This window comes from Pseudonaja textilis, chromosome Z (genome assembly GCF_049901715.1).
Source record: "Pseudonaja textilis isolate UNSWEBS1 chromosome Z, rPseTex1.2, whole genome shotgun sequence".
In the NCBI taxonomy this organism is placed as follows: Eukaryota; Metazoa; Chordata; class Lepidosauria; order Squamata; family Elapidae; genus Pseudonaja; species Pseudonaja textilis.
Window position 1 is genome coordinate 114548483 of NC_142008.1, and position 12424 is coordinate 114560906.

Below are 12424 nucleotides of genomic sequence, written 5' to 3' on the forward strand. Positions count from 1 at the left end.
CAGAAAGAACAGATGAATTGGCCACATCAACAAATAAATTGGAGCAAAATAGAATGGAACAAAAAATAGGACTGAAACACCAGCTGATAATGAAGAAATATCAGAGAAAATAAAACAGACAAATTGACAATTGGAGAGACAGGAAGCTACCTTTGATAAGGAGATTGGCACATGGGCAGACATCTGGGAGAATTGGCAGTATGAGATTGTACTGGGAGTAATGTTTAGAGGTATATGTTTTAGCATTGATAAATACTTAGTCAAGAAAAGTGAATCTTCATTCTATTTTATGCTAATTCGATCTATTTTTTCTAAAACCTTAGCACACTGAACAATCAAAAGATCAAGAACATAAATATTTTAAACACAGAAATAGCATTATTCATTCCTAAAATATGTGGTTAATAGGCAAAAACTATAAATATTAATTTGAAGCATTTTTTTCTTACATCTTTACTTTTCAACTTGCTTACTCACAAAATTTGACAAAGTTCAAGAATGTCAGTGTTTTGATCAAATTTTGGAGAAATTCCAAGCACATTGTTTGGCTTCCTTTTAAAACAATTTTTAGATTTCTTAACATTACATAAAAAATAAAGAATACACTTTTCAGTGACATCTAAAGAGAAATGTTGCTTTCACTCATGTTTTATTATTGAAATATGTTGAACAGGTAGAATTTGCCATAGTGATGCTGTTTAAATAAACAAATAAATAATCGATAGACATTTCAACAGAAGACAAAAGCTATATTAATTTCTTATAGATATTTGAATTTAGGTCAGCAGATATTATAAGAACTGAATAAAAATACACCAGGCACTTATTTTCTTTTAATTAAGAAATTATATTCCATTTCCTTTATAGAGGAGATAAATTATTCTTATGGCAAATTGTTTAGTTATTTCCCCCTTTTTAGCTGTTCCTTGTTATTTAAATCAGGCCTCATCAGAATAATGTAACATTTTGGAAAGAAGATGAAAGACAGTAACCCTCCACTGGAGCACAAAATGGAGAAGATCTCTACAGCCACCATATATTTCCCCTTTGTGCTCAAGTATGTTGGAACAAAGGACAGCCAGACACTGCAAAACACCAACATGCTGAAGGTGATAAATTTGGCTTCATTAAATGTGTCCGGTAACTTCCTGACCAGGAAAGCCACAATGAAGCTGATAATTGCCAAGAGACCCATAAAACCAAGGACAAAATAGAACATGACAGTTGACCCTTCGTTACATATCAATACAATTTCCTTTGGCAGGGAATACACGTCAACATCTAGGAATGGGGGAGAGATTGATAGCCATACAGTAGAAATAATGGTTTGAATAAAAGAGCAAGAAAGAACAATTGAAAGACCCAGTCTCTTCCCCATCCATTTTCTAATTCTGGACCCTGGCTTGGTAGCCATGAAAGCAAGAATTACGATGATAGTCTTTGCCAAAATGCTAGAAACTGCCACAGAAAAGATGATGCCAAAGGTAGCTTGCCGAAGAAAACACGTCCATTGACGAGGCTGACCAATAAATAGGAAAGCACAGAGAAATGAGAGCAGGAGGGAGATGAGAAGAATGTAGGTCAGGGTCTCATTGTTGGCCTTCACAATTGGTGTGTCATTGTTTTTAATGAAGAGCCAGAGCATCAAAATAGTAAGAATAGAAAAAGTAAGAATAAAACTGGTAAAAATATTCCCCAGCATTTCTTCATAGGATAAAAATGTTACATATTTGGGAAGGCAGATATTTTGCTTCTCATTTGGATAATGATCTAGTGGACACTGAAAGCAGTTGTCCATATCTGTGGGAAAAGTGAAACAGGCTTTTATTCTATATAAAGTTTTCTTGAAAATGATACTGGAATAATCAGATCTGTTTTAACTGTTCATCCATATAGACAACTGCATGATTTACAAACTGGGTAAACCTCAGCAGATCATCAATCATGATCCCTGACCATAATTGGGCAACCACTCCTCCATGTACTATCACTTACCCTTCTGATTAGAAATCTTCCCTCCTGGACAAGGAAGGCAATCATAGCAGCAAAATGGTTTCCCTTCCTTTTTGGCCTTTCTGTAACCTGGATGACAATTGTCATTGCAAACAGAAAGAGGTTTTGTCTACAGATAAAAGAAAGAGAAGAAAGTTTTCCATCTAGCAAATATGCATATCTACAAATAACCATAGTGACTTGTGTTTTCATAGGTGAAAATGTCAGGAAAAAAAAATATTCATATATGACGACTTATAAAGAAAAATCTTTTAAGGGAAAATTGTTTTTCAATTTTGTTTATATGCATCCAGAAATTCACATAGAGAGTGATAGCAAGGCAGTGAGTTAGATTAAAAGTGACTTGATGTACATCTGCACCAATCAAATGCCATTTAAATATCATATTTTGAATTTATTAGTATTTATGTGATATTTTCTTATTGATTAGAAATTTATCAATTGGAGCTAATAACTCAAATGAATGAATATAACTCCCAAATATATTTAAGTTATGATTTTGGATAGAAACTATGGTATAAATGAATGCAATTGAATAAATATAACATTTACACACTGGCATATTAAGTAAGAAGAGATGACATGCTTGTCCTGAAATATATGATTACTGCATATTGATACGCTATGTAAAAGGCAATATTTGAACTTGTCATGTTTTGTTGGATTTTTTCTCCTATGTCTCATGATTTGACATTGGGTTCTTTTTTCATTTTCTTTGTATTTTCAGACAGCTTTCTGAGTTAGTTGAAGAATAGTTACTCTAACAAATTATTATCTTACAGCTATATAAGTCTTGAATAGTACTCAGAGAGTTACAGGACTTACCTGATTAAACCACTTTGGCCAGTTTATGGATTCCTTGGAAATAATAAATGCTTTTTCTGCAAGAGACAAGGGTTGTATGTCTCCAACTTTGATTCTAAGGAAGGAAAGGTTTGGGAATGTTACCCAGTTGATAATATCAAATCCAGTTTCCAGTTCTCCATTTTGATTGAAGAAAATTCTTTCTCCAACATTGTTGTTAAATGAGTTTATTCTCACAAAATGGTTGAGCTGAAAAGAGGAGAGGAGATTGCAATTCATCAGGATATATTTAAAAATATTGCTGTTCTACATTTAAGGCTTTTTCTTATGTAACAAATAGACATAGACAGAAAACAGGAATTAGAATGGTGTTCTAGAAAAAAAAAGAGTTTGCATCGTATATTTTTTCTTTGCCCCTAGGAGACCATCATTTGTTTTTTCTAGGATTGAACTCTTGACTTTCTGAATGGGAGGTGAGCATCTTCATCATTAGGCCACCACACCACTCACTGTCTTTCTACAGCTGATTGAAACATATTTCTAAATGTAAAACTAAAGTTCTTTGGAATCTACAAAAATCACTAGTACACTCTCCGCAGAACAACTATGGAAGAGTTAAATATAAAAGCACCCTTTTTAAGAAGATACATTTTATCATTGTGAAAAGAAGAGTTTACCTGACAGTTTGAGAACCAATACTAGCTTTCGTGGCTGGTATTTATTTAATAATATTGGGTTTCAGCAATTAGTTGCATGTGTAGACCAGGTCTCTGCAACCTTAAACACTCCAAGAGTCATTTGGACCCATTTCCCACAGAAAAAAACACACCGGGAGCCACAAAACCTCACTCCCCCCAGTCACATGACACCCCCCAGTCACGCCTACACAGGTTTGTGGCTCCCGGTGTTTTCTATGGGAAATCTCTCTCTCTCTCTCTCTCTCTCTCACACACACACACACAAACACTCTCTCTTCTCTGCCTCATTCTCTCTCTCTCTTTCTCTTTTTCTTTCTCTCTCTCTCTCTGTCCTTCTCTTCTCTCTCTCTATCTTTCTCTTTCTCCATCTTTTTCTGTCTTTCTTCTCTCATTCTCTCTCTTTCTGCCCTTCTCTCTTCTCTTTCTCTGTCCTTTCTCTCCTCTGTCTCATTCTCTCTCTGTGCGTGTACTTCTCTCTTCTCTCTCTCATTCTCTCTTTCTATATGTGTACTTCTCTCTTCTCTCTCCCTCCCTCCCTCTGATTCTGATTATCTGGCACCTCTTCTCTTGCTGGGTCTCACCCTTGTTGGTGCTGCAACAAGAGCAAGAGATGAGGCAAGCAAGTATGCTTTACTCTCACTCTGGAATATGGAGCAAGTCTCCATCCCTTGCTATTGCCCTTACCTTCTTAGGCCAGGCAAGGAGTGACTGGGAGGGGAAGGTGAGGGGTTTAGGCCAGCCAGTGGGGGAATCACCTGACACAGAGCTGCAGGAGAGGGATGAAAGAGCTGCATTCAGCTCTAGAATTGCGGGTTACCAACAACCAATCTAGATAACAGATTGGGTTTCAGCAATTACTGACGTGATCTAGACAACAAAATTCCTGATATTTCACCAACAACTGCTGTGAAATAGACCAGTTTGTCTCTGAAGATATGGCCATATTTGTTAAACAGCTTTCAGTTCCTACTTAACCCATATATAATTTTGAAATTTTACACCATTTGTTACTTAAAAAAATGGCCCTTGTCAGAAAGGAAATATAACACAAAACAATATTTCCATGTTTAGTAGAGAATGAGGCACATTGATCTAATTGAAATCAGTTTGTCCTAGACATTACCTGCCATAGGTGTTGAGCCAGCAAGCTATGGATTGGTTCACTGACACTCTCTGTCTTTTTCAATTGAAATGAAAGCATGTTATGTAAAGCATATGCCATGGCATAGACTGCATTGTAGATGCTGTAGCTATGGGAAGTCATGCTCATTTCAAAAATAGATGCTGGGAGATTCTCCAGTTTCTCCTTACCAGTGCAGGGGACCCTTTCTTGTCTGTCTATTGTAGACTCTGGAAAGAAACATCCAAAGGCCTCTTCCCAAAAGCCCTGAATGAAGCCATCTTCTACTTCAGAGCCAGCATTTATCAGCTGAAGAAAGTCAGTGAATCTCAGGACCTCCTTTGAATGAACTGCTAGGGACAGGGCACCATGAAGCAAGTCTATGCCTTCTTTCTTTTGAAAGGGGAATGATGTGAATTCCATCTGAGCTGTCATAATGTAAACCCTTCCTTTTGCCATTATTGATATAGCCTCATATTTTGACAATGTGGAACACATTCTGACAAATATCATAGTCTCAATTTCACCATAAATAATGGATACATTAGTAATACTTTCTGTTATGACTTCATACAAGTGTAACCCCTCCGTCACCATCTTATCAATGTCAGTAACTGATGTAATTACTGGGAATCTTTCAATATAATCAAAACAGATTCCTCTCTCAGAAAACGCAGGGAGTGCATCCTGGACAAATCTCTCTCCATTGTTATCATTGTCATATAATACCTCAATCCATGTCCACTGGAAATGCAACAGTACCTGGAGAATCCCTTTGTATGGTCTGTGTACATCTGGAAACATCTGGTGATAGAAAACAGCTTGAGTTTTCCTGTTCATCTCAGAAGCAGAGCCATAAGTGAACTATAGCATATAAACAAAAACTGTTAGAGAATTAATAGCTAGGAAATCTATTTTATATATTTACCATTTCTTTCTTATATGAAGATCATGAAATCAAGTTTCTGTAAACTGATTGTGCTGTGAAGCAGATGCCTTGCTATGTAAAAAGAGAACATACAACAGATATTTAAAAAAATATTTGGAAAAAATAAAGATTTATTGATGTTTTGTTCTGTGAACATACTGGTATATATTAAAAAATGAAATTCTGATGCCCACTCTCAAAAGAAAATAAAGAGAGATAAACCAAGAATGTGTAGCCAACTGAACTGAATTAAAAACGAACATGATGACATTATCTGGGATGAGTTCAATTGGTATAGCATTGCATGTTCTGAAAATGAATAATGTAATGGGTTTTTTTTCCATGTTGGAAAACATTTTTTTTTCCATACTATTTTACATATTTGTTCATTTTTCACTAAATCTACGTTCTTCACAGGTTTTCATTAACTGTTCATAGTAAAAAGATATATACACATGCACACACACATACTCATACACATACAATTATGTATACACATAGATATATACATACATACTCAAAAAGATAGAATTTGAACTTAAAGGTCTGATAATGGATATAAATTTAAACAATGGGAAGAAAGTCTTACTTGTGGAATCTTGTAAATAGATAGGATAGCTGCCATGTGGATACAGACTTCAGAATTAGGTCCTCCAACGACTGACACTAGGTTGTTCTCTGCTTCACACTTGTAGTTAGGGATTAACTTGCCTTGTGTTGAAAATACTTCCATTGAGGCATGATATGTCCAGCTTGCAATAAAGTTGCTGTTATAGATATGGGAGCCCAGAGTGAGGTTGGGCAAGATCTGGGGATTTTCATTGATCTCTTTTATAGTAAATACCAAAGACAAAATATGTTGGTAGAGCTGAGTTACCATGCTGAAATGAAAACGAGGCATTGATTTGAGCTCATTGGGTTCAGCACAAGAGCTGCATGACTTTTGTTCAACTCATAGCTTTAAATATATTGTACTCATAGTTTCCATCAGATGATTACTAATGAACATTGTTAAATAATGCACATCTATTTCAGTCTTCATCACATAGTAATGGTACTACTTTAAAATATACTTTTTAATATTAGAAAATATCCAAGAATGAAAGGGTACAACTAATTCTATACACAAGTCAATAGCAATCTTATTATTGTCTTTGTGTCCTCTGGGGTGATTATATTGACATTCCAAAGCACCATTCTGCACGGTGTAGAAAAAAAATCAATCATAAATTCAGAAACACTAGAGGTGATATTCAGCAGGTTCTGACCAGTTCTGGAGAACCGGTAATAGTGGAAATTTTGAGTAGTTCAGAAAACCGGCAAATACATATCTCCGACTGGAGATTTTACAGTATCCTTCCCATGCCAGGCCCACCAAGCCAGGCCCACAGTTGCGGTAGTAAAAAAAATGAATCTACCATTAAGAGATATCCTTTAATTTAGTTCATTGATTAAAATTTAGTTTCATAATTCTCAAGATTGTATCTAAATCAGGTTTTTGCAAGACTGAAATAACTAAGCACTATATTACTGTGACTAATTGGATTTCAGGGAAATTATTGACAATCACTTCAACTGTAGCTATTCATTTTAAGAAACACTGAAAATCAGAACTTTTATGTCTGTATATGAATGACAAAATAACTTCAACTGGGAAAATGGTTATCTTCACAAATATACCGGTATTTCATTACTCACAACAAATTTATTTAGCTGTGCAGCTGAATTACTCTATTTCTTTTTTAAGGAATAGGGAAATCTTGAAATAAAACAGTTAAAAAAATGCTGTTGGAAAGTTCTTAATCCAAAAAGCTAGGAAATAAATTTATGACTATCTTTGCTGAAATTTAATTAAAAATAAATATTGGATTGACATCTCATTCTCAGGCAGCTACCTTGGAATATAATAGAAAACAGTGTTTAATTATATGGGATTCCAAAAACATCCTCCAAAGTAATTTACCAACAACTTAAGTAGTAAATTGCAGAAAAAATAGATACTTGTAAAACATTAAACCTCTTCCATAGAATTAACTGAGAATTTGACGTGCCAAAATCATGAAGTCAGAACTATGAACTCATGCATATTAATGAGATTAAGTAGAACTGTTTATTCCCAATGCATTATTAATGGACCTTGACATCCAAGACATCCTTAAACAATTGCAGTCCTCGTGGACAATGGGATATACAGTACAGATGCAGCACCAAACATCAAACTCATTTATGAATAATTAGTTTTAGATACATGAGCATCTTACTCAGTATCATAGAAAATGTCGATAGAAGGCTTTTCGTGAAAGCGTATTGTGTTTGAAAATAGATAGATCTGAGACAAAATACCGGCAACAATGACATCTCCTGGTTGATAATATTTATGAAGAATTGGAACAGGATCACCAACAATGCAATTCATATTAGGAGTCTCTGAAATTGCTCTAAACAACAGCATTAAGACCAATACAGAAATCTTCATTAATTTGCATGATGCAATTCCTTCTTTGCAGTCTTTCATTTGCCCAATTTTATCCTGTAATAGATTATTGGCTGAGTAGCACAGCCTAACTTGAATGGTCACTTGCTTGGTTTACAGCACCAACCAAGAATATTAAGAACACCAACATATATACATGTATATATTCTGTTTCTTTATATTATAGAGCAAATAATGACAAGTTAATTCTGTTTGTTTTTAGTTTTGCTGATGGTTGTTGAAACTCCCTTGAGACAAGAAGAGGGAAGAAAAATAATTGGGGTTAATTAGATAATTGCCTGAAAAATAACCCACCTGTTTAGGATTTCAAGTCCTATTGACATATCAGGAATATATTCAATATCTTTCATCAAAACCCATCTCCACCTATTTTCCCTGGATTAGCAAAAAAAAAAAACAAAACCAAAAGAAAATTATTTGCTATAAATAAATAGCAAATAAATGTCTTTGGGCTGTTTGCTAATAAAAAGCCCAAAGAAAAATGCTGGAAATAAAATGTAGGCAAGCTGCAGAAACGATGGTTATTTGCAGGGGTGGGTTTTCTACCTATTCTCTAGAACCAGTTGTTAACATTCTAAGCAGTTTGGGGAACTGGTTGTTACAAGAAATTACTGGTCTAATCCTGTAAGGAAGGCAGGAAGGAAACATTCTGGTGTTGGTTACAGAAACTGCCTCTCTGTTAACCCTTATTACATTCTTGGCAGACTAGACTTCCTGTCTCTGGAGTTTTTGTCCCCTCCTTTGCTGGTACTTTGCTTGTGTAGAGTGACCATTCAAAGTTACAATGGCACTGAAAAAAGTGACTTATGACTATTTTTCACACTTACGACTATTGCAGCATCCACACACTCATGAGAGGCCAGGCAAGGAGATGTGTGCCTTGATGTGAGTGATATTGAGTTGGCCATGCCCAGCCAATAACATGACCACCAAGCCATGTCCACCCAATCACATGACCACCAAGCCACACCCACCAACTAAGCCATGCCCACAAAACCGGTTGTTAAAAAAATTGAATCCCACCCCTGGTTACTTGGTAGCCAGAAACTAGTGACAGCTGGATGTTTCTGCAGTGGCTGACAAAAAGGGTTTGAGTGAGGTGGGTTTTTGTACATTCTTTGGAGCTTTGTGATTGAGATGTCTGTTCCATTGTAAGAATATGTCGTTCTATATTTTAAGTGATGTATCCAGATTCCTATGGGGTCATGTATGTGTCATGGCTGTCTCTATAGGCAAAAGGGGGAGTGCAAATCCTAAATGCTTGTCTGAGCTAATCTTGTCAGCTTTGGCTTGCCTATTGTGTTGCTTATTTGGAGTCCCTTTGCTTTTGAATACATTGGCCCAGTCTTTGTGAATGGATACAAAATCTCTAATCCTGAAGATCAGCCTTTTCAAGTGTCTGCTTCAGGCAGTTTTCCTATGGCAGGAAGAACTAGGGCTGCTTTCTACCTTCATTAAGATTTTTTTCCCATTTCTCCTTTAGAGGAAATATTCTATTTTACCTCTTTTTAATATCAAAAATAAAGAATATTTTAATCTGGCTGGGGGACTTTCTACAAAAGTTTGGTGGATTTCATTTTCTAGTTTTATTGGAGTGAAACTCTTTGGGGCTTGGGGACTATTATCTGTATCTGAGTTGGCAAGCTGCCAATCATGTTTGGGCTTCAGGAGAAAGACCTTTCCTTTGGTGTGTTATGCATGCCCAAACACATGCCCACGCATATCATTCTGAGCTTGGGAACTTTTCTAAATAGTTTTCCTTCCCCACTTTGCTTAGTAAACCGGAGGCTTCCTTTTGCAGCATACATTTTCAATTCTGCAAATGCAGGCATTTAATTGTTCATTTTTAAAGAGCTGTGGTGGTTAGAATGCAGTCTACTTCTGCTGACTGCCGGCTATCTACAATTTGGCAGTTTGAATCTCACCAGGCATCCTTCTGAGGTGGATAATATGAGGACCCAGATTGTTGTGGTATGCTGATTCTGTCAACCGCTTAGAGAGGGCTGTAAAGCACTGTAAAGTGGTATATAAGTCTAAGTGCTAGTGCTATTTTCCCTTTAGTATTGCTTTTGTGGTGCCACCCTTTGCAAATTTCCTTCAGGGAAAACTTTTAAGCATCTTGGATGACTCTCAGCTGCCCCTTCCTAGTATGTAATCTGCATCTTACTGCTAACTTGTCCACAAGCTTGGAATGGTTTGTATGTTTATGTGTATGTGCATTGCATACACTTCAAACTGGCATGTGTTTGCTGAAATTTAATATAATTTGGCAAAGCAGATCTATCAGTTTTGGCATTTACAGGCGTCTTTAGCCTTCTTATATACATATAAATGAGGCAGGAGAAGAATACCATAAACTTTGATGTGATGGACAGTTACAATGAGCAGGATAATTAATGGATTATGTGCCAAGAAACATAGTACTACTCAACTTATGACAACAATCACTTCAGCTGTTAAGTTATATAGCCATCACACTCACTATAATGACCTTTTTTTTTTAACCAGAGTTGTTAAATGAATCACATACATGTTAAGAGAATATGGTTTTCCCCATTGATTTGGCTTGTCAGAAGCCCAATGGAAAGGATGCAAATGGCAGTCACATGAGACTGAGATACTTTTCACTGATGATGTAAAGCTATTCAACACCACTAACAATACTGCTACCCTTCAAAAAGACCTCGACTAAGTGTCAGAATGGTCAAAAAAAATGGCAACTTAAAATCTCAACAAATAAATGCTCTGTCTTACATATTGGCAAAAAAAATCAGAAAATAAAATACAAGCTAAATAGTCAAGATCTTGTTGATGATCCAAACTCTGTCAAGGACCTTGGAGTACTCATCTCAAATTATTTAAGTGCTAGAGCCCACTGTAACTACATAGCCAAAAAGGCATTAAGATTTGTTAATCTAATCCTGCGTAGCTTTTTCTCCAGTAATATCACTCTACTAACTAGAGCATATAAAACATTTGCTAGATCAATACTTGAATACAGCTCATCAGTCTGGAAACCGCATTATGTATCTGACATTAATACAATTGGGAAAGTCCAGAAATATTTTACGAGAAGAGTCCTCTACTCCTCTACTCGTAGCAGAATACCTATGCCACCAGACTTGAAATTTTACACTTAGAGAACCTAGAACTAGAACCTTCGGTTTGATCTATGCATAGTAAATAAAATTATATATTGCAATGTCCTACATGTCAATGAATAATTCAGCTTCAACCAAAACAATAAAAGAGCACACAATAGATACAAACTCAAGGTAAGCCATACCAAACTTGATTGCAGGAAATACAACTTCAGCAACAGAATAGTCAATGTCTGGAGTACTCTACCTGACTCTGTGGTTTCTTCCCAAAACCCCAAAAACTTTAACCGTAGACTGTCTATTACTGACCTTACCTCTTTCCTAAGAGGTCTATAGAGCACGTGCATAAGTGCACCAATGTGCCTACCGTCCCTGTCCTATTGTTTCTTTTTTTCTTATTTGTATCCATTTCATGTATTCATAACCATGTTTATACTTTTACTTGTTATCTAATAATCGCTTGACAAAATAAGTAAGTAAGTAAGTAAGTAAGTAAGTAAATAAATAAATAAATAATACTGCAAGTATCATAAATATGTGCCAGTTGCAAAGCACCCAATTTTAATTGCACGGTTATGGGGATACAGTATTGATTATTACATTCAAAGACCAATTGTAAGCATGTCTGGAGGACTGAGAACTTTACTATTTTTCCTGCTAATAATTTTAGCTGCTAAATTATTGATCTTCTGTGTTTATTTAAGTGTTCCTAATTTAGTTAAGTGTTCCTAATCCTGGATAATAGGTTTGGGCAGGGTTTGCTTGTTTTAAAGTATTTATTTTATTTTTGTAGACTTGTAACAAAGGATTGGATCCAATTTTTTTTGCTGTTGGAGATGCAGATTCAGCATTATAGCATAAATTTATACAGTCCTGACTTATTCTACAATTGAAATATTTTATGTTAATTACATCACTGCTTCAAAATATATGCTCTATTTTTGCTAGATCTTTAGCACATCAACAATCAAAACATCAAGAACACTGAATATTGCAAACACAGAAATGGTATGATTCATTTTTAAAGGAAAATGAATACATTTGATAGGTGAAAACTATAAATGTTAAATTGGAGCATATTTTTTTCTTACAGCCTTACTTTCCAAAACTCATAGAAATAGACAAAGTTCAAGATTTTGAAGAAATTTCAAAAATATTGCTTTGGTTCCTTTGTAAACAAACCAGAGTTCTTTTTCTTTTTTCTTTTGTAATTTTTATTGGTTTTTAAAAACAAACATAAATAAAGAAAACATAAAAACATCAAAC

General features: G+C 35.4%; 1 protein-coding gene across 1 annotated transcript; it reads right to left on the reverse strand.

The window, feature by feature from the left end:
* Positions 1-731: 731 nt before the first annotated feature.
* LOC113452443 (vomeronasal type-2 receptor 26-like) lies at positions 732-8150 on the reverse strand. Its single transcript, XM_087915209.1, has 6 exons — positions 7907-8150; positions 6153-6444; positions 4639-5499; positions 2839-3066; positions 1996-2122; positions 732-1800 (listed from the first exon to the last, which is right to left on the reverse strand). The coding sequence occupies exons 2-6, from the start codon at positions 6441-6443 to the stop codon at positions 902-904; spliced, it is 2406 nt and encodes an 801-aa protein (XP_087771335.1). The 5' UTR covers position 6444; positions 7907-8150; the 3' UTR covers positions 732-901.
* Between the last annotated feature and the right edge of the window lie 4274 nt (positions 8151-12424).